The sequence below is a fragment of the Pan troglodytes genome, chromosome 4 (assembly GCF_028858775.2).
Source record: "Pan troglodytes isolate AG18354 chromosome 4, NHGRI_mPanTro3-v2.0_pri, whole genome shotgun sequence".
NCBI lineage: Eukaryota > Metazoa > Chordata > Mammalia > Primates > Hominidae > Pan > Pan troglodytes.
The window spans coordinates 18,585,698-18,600,376 of NC_072402.2; the positions used below are offsets into that span (position 1 = coordinate 18,585,698).

General features: G+C 42.9%; 1 protein-coding gene across 1 annotated transcript; it reads left to right on the top strand.

Annotated features, from left to right (window-relative positions):
- Positions 1 to 1,460: 1,460 nt before the first annotated feature.
- Positions 1,461 to 2,267, top strand: LOC129143933 (TATA-box-binding protein-associated factor 11-like protein 12). The gene has a single exon (XM_054684192.2). It carries the CDS (start codon positions 1,552 to 1,554, stop codon positions 2,146 to 2,148), a length of 597 nt encoding a protein of 198 aa, XP_054540167.2. The 5' UTR covers positions 1,461 to 1,551; the 3' UTR covers positions 2,149 to 2,267.
- Positions 2,268 to 14,679: the final 12,412 nt, after the last annotated feature.

Genomic DNA, 14,679 nt, shown 5'->3' on the forward strand with positions numbered 1-14,679 from the left:
TGATAAGTATTGGAAACTTAAGGTACTGTTAATTTCAATAGAGTTTCACCAAAGTAGTATTTCTTGTGAGAAAGCCATAATCTCATCAGTAATGCCTTTCTAGAAGATCCCACAGGAAAGATGAACTAGCAACTCATCCTGACAGGAAAGTAAAACTCAGGAAAAATCCTAAGGCAGAGCAGCTTCGGACTTCAGCGTGAAACTATCATAGTCTGGGCGCGGTGGCTCACGCCTATAGTCCCTTCTCTTCAGGAAGCCAAAGTGGGGCAGATCACCTGAAGTCAGCAGTTGAAGACCAACCTGGCCAAAGTGGTGAAACCTCGTCTCTACTTTAAAAAAGACAAAAATTTGCCTGGCGTGGTGGCACGTACATTTAGTCCCAGCTACTCTGGAGGCTGAGGCGGGAGCATCCCTTGAGCCCAGGATGCGGAGGCTGCAGTGAGCTGAGATCAGGCCACTGTAACCCAGCCTGTGGGACAGAGCAAGACTCTGTCTCAAAATTAAATCAATAAAATAAAATAAAATAAGATAAAATAAAATTGAAATAATACTTTCATATTCCCCTCACCCAGCCCATTTTATTTTCAGAGTATTTGATAAAACACTTGTTTCCCTGTGAGTTAGAGACTTTTTTCTCAGACATTGAAGTTTTCTAATGTGCAACTTCATAAAATATCTCAGTTTTACTGTAAATAGTTTCTTTATTGTTGTGAAATGTGAACTTTGCGATTCTGTGAAGGAGACTGAATTCTGAAATGCCCCCTGCATTTCCCACCCCTCAGAGACTCGCCCTGTGTCTGCCCCTCCCTTGGGTGTGGGCGGAACCACGAATTGATGAGCCTGCCCAACTTCCTGATTAGATTAGGGATATCCTGAACCAATAGCTGCTAAGGGCTGGGTCTAATTCAATCATCTGAGCTCTTTATAAGGGAGGACTGAACCTCCCTGAGATTACATTCCCCTGTGGGAGATTCCCCAGCATTGGCTGTGCACACCCAGGGAGCCTCACAGCCCAGACCTGGGCAACACTTGTAGGAGCTGAGAGCATCCTCACGGCAGCAGGCAGAACCAACAAGTGGGCCTGGGGCTCACAACCCTAAGGCATTGAATTCTGCCACCAACTCGAATGAGATCGAAGACAGACACTTCTCACGTGAAGGTAACGACCACACAGCCAGACCCATCCTGGAGGTCCCTCGTGTGACTCTGAGCAGGAGGCAGTCACTTGGCCTAGCAGTACTTCTGACTTGTGAGCTGGTGTTTGTTTTAAATATCCCAAATTGGTGAGAATTGATTCTGCATTGATCTAAAACTAATATACTCTCCTTCCACAAGTTTCTTCACATTGTGGAAGTGAGAACATTCAGTGTGTGTGTTTGTGTGTGGGAAGGGGAGGCAGGGGGCTGTGTCCAGTTATGGTTAAACTGGCTCAGCAGAAACACAGCAGCTAAACTCTTTGAAAGGTTCTCATTGCAGATCCATAATCGAACCACCCCAGCCAGAACTTCTGCCTCTACAGTTGCTGTCGTGGAGCAGACTTGAATCTCACCCATGGAGACAGGCAGGCAAACAGGTGTGTCTGCTGAGATGTTCGCCATGCCCCAAGGTCTGAAGGGCAGCAACAACGATGGAATCCCTGAGGAACTAGATGGGAACTTGGAAGAACCCAGGGATCAGGAAAGTGAGCTCAGGAGTCAGGATGTCATGGACCTCACAGAAGGTGACAATGAAGCATCAGCCTCAGCTCCTCCTGCAGCCAAAAGACAGAAAACAGATACCAAGGAGAAGAAGGAGAGGAAGCCCACCGTGGATGCAGAGGAGGTTCAGAGGATGACAGCCCTGCTTTCTGCCATGTCTGAGGAGCAGCTGGCCCGCTACGAAGTGTGTCGCCGCTCAGCTTTCCCGAGAGCACGCATTGCGGGTCTGATGCAGTCTATCAGTGGCAGATCGGTGTCTGAGAACACCGCCATTGCTATGGCTGGAATAGCTAAGGTCTTTGTCGGAGAGGTGGTGGAAGAGGCCCTGGACGTGTGCGAGATGTGGGGAGAGACGCCCCCGCTGCAGCCCAAGCATTTAAGGGAGGCCGTTCGCAGGTTAAAGCCCAAGGGCCTCTTCCCCAACAGCAACTATAAAAAAATCATGTTCTAGGCCCAAGGCCAGAGGGCAGGGTCTGTTTGTGCAGGAATAAGTATCGCATTCATCTTCCAATGACAGGACTGCATTTGCTGGAGCTTCCTTATCTCAGTCCACCCTGGATTCACCCACAATCTTAGTGTCTGATACTGTGAAGTTGACCTTACCTAGGTGAAGACAGCAGATTGTTTCACAGTGGCCTTGGCTAAATGTTTGGGACTCCAGGGGCATATTGAGGCATTTTTCTCAGTCTTTCTAGTTGGAAGAATAAAGGTGCCTGGGCCTTGAGCATCCTGTGGACAGGTAGCTGCATTCGGAGAGGGAAGCCCTTTCCAGGAGATTTGTACGGATTCATTCTGAAGCCTGGTGTTGCTGTGTCTTACCTTGTATGCTGATGTCTGGGTTTCGGTAAGCGAAGCCTCCAGAAATGTTTCCCATTTGTTGTCCCTCTCTGATTTTCAATGCTCATATGTATTTGTTTTAGTCATCACAAAAGCAGTTAAACTGTTTTCCAAACTGTAGAAATAAAAATATAATCACAAAGAATTTTTTTTCTCCATGTTGACTCTTCCATTCCTGCCTACTTTGCTTTACGTCAGCAAGTGACCCTTTAGTTTATCATAATGCAATATAGTATAGGTGCATCGTGTAAGACTAGAGAGAAACCAATTCCAAAACCACCTTTCCTCAAGCCTCCATTTGTAATGATCATATGGGCAGTTCCAAAGACACAGACAGAGCCTATTTATACTGCACGTTCGCTACACATGGTGATTTTACCAGTGCTTCTGGAGACACTGAAATTTAGTTCCAAACATTGCTTTAGAGGAGTCTTGATTTTATTCATTCTACCAATGAGCCACTCAGGAAATCAAACCTGAGTACGGAGACATTGGGGAAGTTGTTAAAGTATTGGACCAAGTAGGTTCATCACGAGTGACAAAGTTATTCAATACTCTACTTGTACATACTCTGCTTTACCTTTATGATGGAAAAGAGTAATTTTTCATTATCGAATAAAGACCTCAGAGTTATTATAGAATCACTGTGAACCTTCCCAGCACAGCTCACCAATATCCACGATGCTGTTTCTGCCTGTTTACCTTTGCCATGTGCCCTCTGATTCACAGCGTGTAAGCAAAAAGGATCAAAAAGACCCCATAGTTCAGCTCTAATATTGAATGGAGAATAATATTTACTCTTTCTTCCTGAAGCCAAAGATACCCCCATAAAATACAGTTTTATTTCCTCATACACTCAGCTTTTGCTCTGAAAATAGGACTGAGTGTACATAGAATCTGCCTTTGGGTATCACACAAATTTCTAAACGTTACCAAGTATGGGGAAATTCTGTTTCATACCTCCATATTCTGACATGGTTTAGCTTTCCTTTTATTTCACCAACTTTCTTGTAAAGGCATCTAACAAGTTAGACCAGTGTGTCTTAGAGACACAAGGAGGGTACAGGTTCTTGGAAGAACTGATGGAGATGGGAGGGCTCTCTCAGGAATTAAAGTGCTGGAGCAACCAAAAGAAGTAAGATCCAAGAGACTTAATATCTCCCAGCCTTTAGATTGCTCTCAGCTCATTCCTTTTCCATGGCACTGAGGAGTCATGGAAGCTGTATTTTGTCAGGTGTTGCAGGTCTAGCACTTTCTGAACAGTAGAGGAAAAGAGAACCTGGCCCAAGCAGCCTGAGGTGGAGAGAAGCATCTGTAGAGAGCAGTGCTATGGTGATTCCACACACAAGCCTATAACATTTCTCTGGCCTCTCATGGAACTCAGTATTTTGAATGGGGTCTGAGTAAAGCTGAACTGCTGAAGACAGAAACAAGTTCCCATCAAGGTCTCAGAGGTCAGCTCAGGAGCAGGAACACAGTGTTGTTTTCTCAGAAAGGAAAATTGGATTAGCTGAGAAGGTTCAGCGTTCTTACAGATTCTTTTTTTTCTTTTTTACTGTATGTTATGGGATACATGTGCAGAATGTGCAGGTTTGTAACAAAGCTTTACATGTTCCCTAGTGGTTTGCTGCGCCAATCAACCCATCATCTAGGCTTTAAGCTCCACATGCATTGGGATGTTTCCTAATGCTGTCCTTTCCCTTGCCTCCCACCCCTTGACAGACCACGGTGTGTGATGTTCCCCTTTCTGTTTCCGTGTGTTCTCATTGATCAACTCCCACTTATGAGTGAGAACATGTGGTGTTTGGTTTTCTGTTCCTGTGTTAGTTTGCTGAGAATGATGGTTTCCAGTGTCATCCATGTCACCGCAAAGAACACGAACTCATTCTCTTTTATGGCTGCATAGTATTCCGTGGTGTATATATGCCACATGGTCTTTATCCAGTCTATCATTGATGGGCATTTGGGTTGGTTCCAAGCCTTTGCTATTGTAAACTGTGCTGCAATGTATTGTGTGTATGTGTCTTTATAGTAGAATGATTTATAATCCTTTGGGTATATACACAGTAATGAGATGGCTGTGTCCAATGGTATTTCTGGTTCTAGATCCTTGAGGAATCGCCACACTGTCTACCACAATGGTTGAACTAATTGACACTCTCACAGACATTGTAAAAGTGTTTCTATATCTCCACAGCCTTGCCAACATCTGTTGTTTTCTGACTTTTTAATAATCACATACTAAATGTTCTCAATATATAGTATCATATAGTCACGGCTCTCTGGAAAGAAGTCTGTAGAAAGTGGTATCTTTCCAGCAGAAATCTTTGACAGCTTTCATGGCTGATTGTATTACATGTTAATGACAATGAATTTTTTCCTGGAGCTTCATCACTATTCTTAAAGTCTACCTCATAATGTACAGTTGGAGACTGCCTAGAAAAATGTGATCTCTGATTGGTGCTGGTTAATTGGTGACAAGATACCTCACAAATAAAGTGACTGTAGTTGACTATTTTCCAAAATTCACTATTTTGGGATAAGCTTAACATCCTCACTGCCTGCCTTTGCCCCCACAAAATGCCTAAATAAAGTTTAAGTAAGCTAGCTCCACTATTCCAAGCACATATTATCTAGGGTCTAATCTTTAGAAGTATAAAGTACAAAGCATACAAGTACAACTACACTAAAATTTGTACCCAAATTAGAAAGGCTTAAATGATCAACTGATGGAATTTTGTTTCCTATGGAAGAGGGTACAAAGCAGAGCACTAATATACATATATAGGGGAGAAGAGGCCAGGGCTTTTATGGATGGCACAGAGCTAGGTGTCTTCAAAGAGGTGCACCAGGTAAGCCTCACTGGGCTCCTGCAGGTCGCCAATGGTAGCGCTTGGAAGCGCAGGACCAGGATGATGGCCTGGGAGATCTTGCACACCAGGCGCTGGAAGGGCAGCTTGAGGAGTAACAGCTGCGTGGACTTCTGGTACTTTCTGATTTCGCGCATTGTCAGGCCTGTAGCGGTGAGGCTTCTTGATCCCTCCTGTAGGACGTGCTCTTTTGCTGGCGGCTTTAGTGGCCAGGGTCTTCGTGGCGCCTGCCAGGCCGTGGCTTTGCTGGCTGTTGGCTTGGTGCGTGCAGTGGCCTGGGGCTGTGGTCTCTCTCCTGTCCTTGGGCTGAGCCAGGTTAACTGGAGGCAGCGCTGGTTTCAGACTGCAATGATGGTGGGGCTGTGGACAAAAATCAGAGAGTCTGCGAGTTGAGATCCATGCAGAAGACTCTTCAGACACTTAACCCCTTCCAAGCCAGCCCCAGACTTACCAGCTCGCAAGTGTGTGGGTCAGAGGTCCTGCTGCTCGGTCTCCCGGGGGTCCTGGGCTTCCTTGGTCTACACATCAGCTGTGGGGAATCTCCCTCCCCCGAGGCAGCCTGGCTCTGGCTGGACATCTGTGTAGTCTCAGCCAAGTCCAGCCTATGATAAGGGGCTCAGATGATTGCATTAGACCCACGCAGCTACCTTCCATTGCTCTCACTGCTTCGCCAGACCCTCAACCTCATCAGGGTTGTGAAAACCCGATCAAGTCCTGGGTTCTGCATGCAGCCCGGGGAGGGCTGAACCTCTGGACTGTGCCTCATGGGAGAGATGATAGGTGAGAGTTAGCTAGAATCTAGGTGCCAAAGAGATCCCAAAAGTTGACATTTCATGATCATCATGGAAGTTACAATGAAAAAGACATTTCAATACAGTTGCACATTAGATGACTTCTGTGACTGCCGCAAAACACCAAGGGTGCCATCGTGAGGTGTCTCTCAGGTTCTCTGAGGATGAGTTGAAACCGGGAGGGATGGATGGAAAATCAAAAAGGTCACTCCTCTATTAGGGATGCTCTGGGGGACATGTTTTCTCCCCCAAAGTGACATTCGTGGAAATTTGGGGGTAGCCTTTGGGGGAAGCTGAGACTTTTTGATCAAATGGTCATATATGCCTGTCACTGAGGCATCCTGGCTCCTTTTTTTACCTTGACGCCAGGGCTGAGCCTTGTTTCCATTGCCCATTTTGGAAATGGCATGAGGCCCAGTGAAGGCCCTGAGTTCACTGAACTGCCGAACCCAGGTCACAGCTGCTACCTTCATACTTCTGGCTCCATGAGAAAAAGTAAAGCAAACAAAAACAAACAAACAATCAAACAATACACATACAAAAGGCCCCTATTTTGATACACTATTAACAGGCTTCTCTGATACTTGTAGTAGAAATTGAATGCCCTTCTATGCAATGCACAGACCATGCCCAGAACAGGAAATCCCATGATAATCAATACTCACAAAATAAGTTCACATTCCTGTTTTAAAAGGAGAGCTACTTTTGTAGAAAACCTTAGGTTCACAGCAAAATCAGGCAGAAGAAGCAGAGATTTCCCTTATCCCTTTTCCCCACATATGCATAGCCCCCTTCACTATCAACTTTCTGCTCCAGAGTAGTATGTTGGCTACAGTCATTCAACCTGCATGGACACAGCACTCTGACTCCAAGACCATAGCTCTCCTTAGGGACTCACTTGGGTGTTGTACATTCTATGGACTCGAGCAAAGGTGTAATTACATGTATCCACCGTTATTGCATTCTGTGGACTAGTTTCACTTCTGTACAAATGCACTGTGTCCCGTCTCTGCACTCCCCCTTGACCCTCGGTCTCTTGCAACCACTCAACTATTGATTTATTTCTTTGTATTTAAAATACACACATCTCATTGTATATATTTCTTATGTACATAATGCTGTTATAAAGTATGTACACATTGTCTAATATCTAAATTAGGTAACTGACAGCCATTACCTGACATATGTATTATTTTGGTGAGAACATTTCACATCCAGGCTAATAGCACTTCTCAAGAATATGATCTATTGTTAAACTATAGTCACCATGTTGTAATATAGTCGTTGAGCTTATTCTCCCTATATAACTGAAATGTTGTGTATTTCGACAAACGTCTTCTCAATCCTTCACCCACAGCCACCCAGCCCCTGACAACCAGAATTCTTCTTTTTGACATCTATTAGATTAACTTTGTGAGATTCCACATATCATTGAGATGACGTGGTATTTGTCTTCCTACACCTGGCTTATTTCACGTAGCATGATGTTCTCCAGGTGCACCCATGTGTCACAAATGACAAGATGTCCTTCTTTAAGACTGCATAGTATTCCATTGTGCATGTATATCAGATTTACCCCATCCTGTCATCCATTTTTGGACATTTAGGTGAATTCCATATCTTAGTTATTGTGAATTAACGTGGGAGTGCAGATATCTCTTCAATACTGATTTCATTTCCTTTTGGTATATACCTGGCAGTGTGGGATTGCTGGATCATATGGTAGCTCTATTCTTTCCATTTTTGGAGGAACGTCCATCCTGCTTCCTATAATGGCTGTCCTAATTTACGTTCCCATGAATAGTGCAAGGGTTCCCTTTCCTCCACATCCTCATCAACAAGTGTTGTCTTTTGACTTTTTGATCATAGACATCCTAATGAGTGTGAGGTGGTATCTTCTTTCAGTTTTAACTTGCATTTCTCTGATGATTAGCGATGTTGAGCATATATATGTATATACATACCAGTTGGCCACTGTATGTCTTCTTTTCACAAAGGTATGTCATTTAGGTCCTTTGCCCGGTTTTTAAATTGTGTTGTTTCTTGCTATTGAGTCGTTTGAGTTCCTAGAGTATTTTGGAGAGTAATTAATCCCTTATATGATGTAGGGTTTGCAAATATTTTCTCTCATTTTGATTTTGTCTCTTCATGATGTTTATTGTCTTGTCGGCTTTGCAGATTTTTTTTTTAAGTTGGATGCAATCCGTCTGTCTATTCACCCTTTTGTTGTCTGTGCTTTTGGGTCATATTCCAAAAGTTTTTGGCTTAACCAGAGTCAATGAGGATGTCCCCTGTTTTCTTCTAGTTGGTTGATAGTTTCAAGTTTTTAATTTATTGGGATTTATTCTTGTGTACAGTAAGATATAGGGGTCCAATTTCATTTTTCTTCATGTGGCTGCCAGGTTTCCCTATCGCCATTGATGGAAGAAACTGTGGTTTCGTGGTGGTGGGTTGTTGGCACCCTTTTAAACTATCAGTTGGCTGTATATGGATGGGCTGATTTCTAGACTCTCTGCTCTGATCCGGTGGCTTAAGTGTCTGTTTTTATGCCAGTGTTATGCCATTTTGGTTCCTACAGATTGATAGCATACTTTGAAGACAGAAAACCATGAAATCTTTTTGTTTGCTCTTTGTATTTGCCACTGACATCATCACTTAGAGAGATTTCCAAGGAGATATTGATTCTTTGCTTTTTCAGTTTTTTTCTCATTGTGAAGATAGAGTGATGACATTGAATTTCCTTAGGAGTCACCCCAAAAACTGGAACTCCATTTTATTTTTGCTATATATTTATTACCATTTATCTTATATACATGGTATTTGGCAATTACATGTCAGTATAATTACAAATAGGCTTCAATTACACAAAATATTTAATGCTCAAATCCTACAGTGAGAGGACATTATATTTTTAATACAGTAATCTGCAAAATAAACTAAAAATAAAACATCATGCAGTATAACAATATATTGTTATTGTATGCATTTCTGTTTTAGACATGCACGAAACACACATCAATATGTTATTTCAGCCATTAGCATTGGTTACATTGGGACCAGCTCTTTGGAGGCGAATGTGTGGAAATGAATGAAGAGATTAGACAGGGTCTCTGGGGTTTGTGTTTCTCTGTGTAGTTTTTCATGCAGCTCCTACAGTGTTCTACCCTCCTAACATCATGAAAGATCACTCCGTGACATAAAACAATCTTGGTCCAAATGTGAAAAAACCCATTTTAGAGGAAAAACTAATTTTTAATTTCATTTTTATTTTTGCAAGCTGAAAAACAGTTGGTTGATTTCCCAGGAAAATTATGGAAAAGTATTAAATGTTTACAAGGTAACTATTCCAGTGCTCTTAGAAAGCCCGGGACCTTCTGGATTGAGTATTGTCAGGGAAGACTTACTGTTTGTTTTATCTCTTTAAAATCACATTTGAGCAAAAACATCCAAAGTCATAGCAACTTCAGGATTCAGTGTGAATCCACCATAGTCTCTTAAAAGGATGTCTTTTTTCTCTCTGAAAACAGCTCCCCATCCACAGGATGCCCAAGGCCCATGCCCCTTTCTTCCTCCAACTAGGAAGACCCAGAAAAGCACCCACTCATGCATGGACCTCAGAGAACCAAATATAATGACAATGATTGTTAGTTTTTTGAGACAGAGTCTTACTCTGTTGGCCAAGTGGAAGGGCAGTGATGTCAATTTAGCTCCCTTTAACTTCCACCTCCAGAGCTCAATCAGTCCTTCTACCTCAGCCTCCGAGTAGGTGAAACCATAGACACCAGCAACCGTACCCAGCTAATTTTTTTTTTTTTTTTTTTTTTTTTTTTTTTTTTGGAGAGGAGGTTTTGCCAAGATTCCTGGCCTGGACAGGAACTCCTGAGCTCAATCGATCTGCCGCCCTTGGCCACCCAAAATGTTGGTTTTACAGAAATGAGTCATTGTGCCTGGTCTGAGATATAAACATGATTGAAAGGGATTATGAAACCGGCTGCTGCCTTCATCTGGGTGAGACCAATATCTTCCCAGAGGAAGATGATTTTTCTAGTTTATTTTTGTACTGGATGTTGGGGAAGCGGGACCTGGGTTGTCCCGTGTGAAAGGCCTTTTTCCAGTGCCTGGGGTGTAACAGGGGCATTTTCCCACATCTCACACATGGCCAGGGCTTCTCCTACCACCTCCCCGACAAAGTTCTGGGTCATTACAGCCATGTGCACGGCAGTAACCTGGTTCTAGGACACTGACCTGCACCTGACGGAATGCATCCGACTTCTACAGGGTGCCTCTCTCCCTTTCCCACCACAAACACACCCACACTGGTAATTCTGCCAACCCTAATGTGAAGTGACTTGTGGATACAGAGTGTATTCATACGGAGTCTATTCATGTTGTAGAAAGTAGAGATCAATGTATGTTCATCGCAAACTAGGAGGAACAGCCAAGGTGACAGGGAACATTGCAAACATGGAACTGTATATGGAGAAAGCCAAAGTGTGGATCTCCTCTACTGTTTGATCAATCACAGGAGACATTATCGGTTTGACGCCAATAAGTTTCTTTGGTTTTTAATAAAATTAAGGAACCAGTTTTTTCACAATAGTTCTTGATTTGAACTAGTGAAACGTGTTCACTCAGACATTTCCACTTGACATGAATGCATTAACTCCTCAATGTAGATTGAAAATTTACAATTAAAAGAAAATAGAAAAACAGTCACTACCTGTGATTTCTGCTTCGGTTTCTGTTCTCCATCGTATGCTTAGCTACTTTTAGACCCCGTGCAGGAAATGATACTGATACTGAACACAACTTCTAACATCATATCTATCATTAACAGAGAGAAGAGGAAAAACACAACAGAACGCAAAGGAAACCATTTACAATGCAAGATTTCCCAGGAGGGCTCTTCAGCACCCTCTCCACGGAGGCTGTGGGCCAGCTGCACGTCTCTTGGCATAATTGGGACGCTTCTGGCATGGATGACATACAGGTTGGTGTCTTCAAAGAGGCGCACCAGGTAGGCCTCATTGGTCCCCTGAAAGCACCAACGGCCACGCTCTGGAAGCCCAGGTCCCGGCTGATGGTCCGGGGGATCTCGCGCACCAGGCGCTGGAGGGTTAGCTTGTGCTGGAGCGAGCAGCTGAGTGGACTTGTGGTACTTTCTGATTTCACTCAGCGCCATGGGGCCAGGTCTGCAGCTGTGAGACTTCTTGATCCATCCTCTAGAGGGCGCCCTTTAGCCGATAGCTTTTGTGGCCTGGGGCTTCCTGGGGGCCTGCCAGGTGGTGGCTTTGCAGGCGGTCTGTTTGATGGGCCCCATGGGGGCGGGCAGTAGCCTCTCCCCTCTCCTTGGGCTGAGCCTGGCCCACTGCAGGCGGCGCTGGAGTCAGAGAGAAAGGGCATTGGGGCTGTGGACAGGATTCAGAGAGCCTGTGAGTTGAAATCCATGTACAAGATGCTCCCACACACTGAGCCCCTTCCAACCCACCCGACTTACCAGCAGGAGAAGATGCAAACCGAAATGGTCACTCCGCTACCAGGGATGCTCTGGGAGCATTTTTCTCTCCCAAAGTGACATTCATGGAAATCTGCGCGTAGCCTTCAGGGGAAGCTGAGGTTTTTGATCTAATGGTCATATGTGTCTGTCACTGAAGCCCTCCCCGGGTCTTTTTTTACCTTGATGGAGGGGGTGAGCCTTCTTTCCACTGCCTGCTTTGGAAATGCCATGAAGCCCCGCGAAGCCAGCCCTGAGTTCACTGAGTTGCTGAACCGAGGACTCAGCAGCTACCTTCATACTACTGGCTTCATGAGTAAAAGCAAAGCAGAGTAAAGAAAAGAAACAAACAAATAAACAACACACCAACCAAAGGCCCCTATTTCAATACACGGTGCACAGGCTTCTCTGACAAATTATAGTATAAATTTAATGCCCATGCCTGCAATGCATATACCACACACAGAACAGGAATTTCCAGGATAATCAATACTCACAAAATAAGTTCACATTTCTCTTTAAAAATAGAGATCATTTTGTAACAAACCTTTAGTTTCATGCCAAAATTGGGCAGAGGGAACATAGGTCCCCAATATCCTCTCACCACACATATGCATAGCCCCCTTCACTATGAACTTTCTGCCCCAGAGTGGTACGTTGTCTACAACCTTTCAACCTACATGGACACATCACTGTGACTGCAACTCCATCGCTCTTCTTAGGATTCACTTCAGTGTTGTATATTCCATGGATTCAAGCAAAGGCATAATTACATGTATGCACCATTATTGTATTCTATGGACTAGTTTCACTTCCATGCAATCGTACTCTGTCCAGTCTCTGCACTTCTCCTTCACTCTCAGTCCCTTGCAACCACTCAACTATTGACTTGTGTATTCATATTTAAAGTGTGGATACATCTCGTCGTATATATTTCTTATGTACAAAGTGCTGTTTTAAAGTATGTACACATTGTCTAATGTCTAAATCTAGGTAATTGACATTCATTACCTCACATATATATTACTGTGGTCAGAACACTGCACATCCATGCTAATGGGATTTTTCAAAAATACGATATATTGTTAACTGTAGTCATCATGTTATACAATAATCCTTGAACTTATTCCCCCTATGTAACTGAAATGTTGTGTATTTTGACCAATGTCTTCTCAAATTCCCCACCGCCTGTCACCACAGCACCAAATAACCACCTTTCTTCTCTTTTACATCCATCAGACTACCTTTGTGACATTCTACATAGCATTGAGATTATGTGGTATTTGTGTTCCTACCTATGCCTGACTTATTTCACTTAGCATGATGTTCTCCAGGTGTACCCATGTGTCACAAATGACAAGATTTCCTTCTTCTTTAAGGCTGTATAGTATTCCCTTGTGTATATATGTCAGATTTTCCTCCTCCTGTTATCTGCTTTTGGATATTTAGGTGGATACCCTATCTTAGGTCTTGTAAGTAGTGCTGCAATCAATGTGGGAGTGCAGATATCTCTTCAATAGACGGATTTCATTTCCTTTTGATATACACCTCCCAGTGTGGGCTTGCTGCATCATATGGTAGCTGTATTTGTTTAGTTTGTGGAGGAAGGTCCATACTGTTTTCTGTAATGGCTCTCCTAATTTACATGGCGAGGAAGAATGCAAGGGCTCCCTTTCCTCCACATCCTCATCGACAAGTTTTGTCCTTTGATGTTTTGATCATAGCCATTCTAATGAACATAAGGTGTTATCTTCTTTCAGTTTTTATCTGCATTTCTCTGGAGATTAGTGATGTTAAGTATATATATATACTAGTAACAGCAGGTATATATGGATATATACCTGGTGACCACTTTCATGGCTTCTCTTCAGAAATGTCTATTATTGAGTTCCTTTGCCCAGTTTTTAAATTGTATTGTTTCTTGGTTTCGAGTCCTTAGAGTTCCTAGTATATTTTGGACAGTAAATAGTTAATTCCTTATTGAATGTAGGGTTTGCAAATATTTTCTCTCTTTATGATTCTGTGTCTTCATGGTGTTGATTGTTTTGTCGGCTCTGCAGATTTTTTGTTTTTTCATTTGGATGCAATCCATTTATGTATTTTCCCTCTTGCTGTCTCTGCTTTTGGGACATATTCCAAAAATCATTGGGTTAACCATTGTCAATGAGGACATCCCCTGTTTTCTTCTAGTAGGTTATACATTTGTTACCATTTATCTTATATTCAGGGTATTGGATCAATTACATGTCAGTATAATTACAAATAATGTTCAATTACACAAAATATTTAATGGTCAAATCCTACACTGAGAGGGAATTTTATTTCTAATTTTTGTGTTCTTATAGAATAATTTGGAAAATCAAGCCACAATTGAATATTATCTAGTATGAAAATGTATTGTCATCATACGTATTTCTGTTTTAGAGAAGCACAAAACAGAAATAAACATGTTATTTCAGCCATAAACCTAGTTTACATTGGGGCCATTCCTTGGAGGTGAAGGTGTGGAAAGGAGTGCCCCGATGAGACGGGGTATCTGGGGTCTGTCCTTCTCTTAGTTTTCCATGTGGCTCCCAGAGTGTGTTACCATTCTGACATCATCAAACATCACTCCTCGACGTGAAAGAGTCTTGGTAGGAAAGTGAAAAGAGTCATTTTAGAGAAGAATAGTTTTTTAATTTCATTTTTATTTTTACAAGCTGGGAAAGAGGTGCTTGATTCCCCAGGAAAAGTTACGGAAAAGTACTAAATGTTTCCAAGGGCAACTACTCCAGTACTCTTAGAAAGCCCAGCACCTTCAGGATAGAGTATTGTAAGGGAGGACTTTGTTGTGTCTCCTTAAAATCACATATGAGCAAAAATCCTGTTATATCCACTTAAGGATTCGGTATGAAACCACCATAGTCTCTTAAAAGGGTTTCTTTCTTCTCTCTGAAGACAGCTCCACACCCAAAGGATGCTCAAGGCCCATGTACCTTTGTTCTTCCAGC

Coding starts and splice junctions, on each gene's coding strand:
- LOC129143933 (XM_054684192.2), top strand. CDS start 1,552: ATGGAGACAGGCAGGCAAACAGGTGTGTCTGCTGAGATGTTCGCCATG.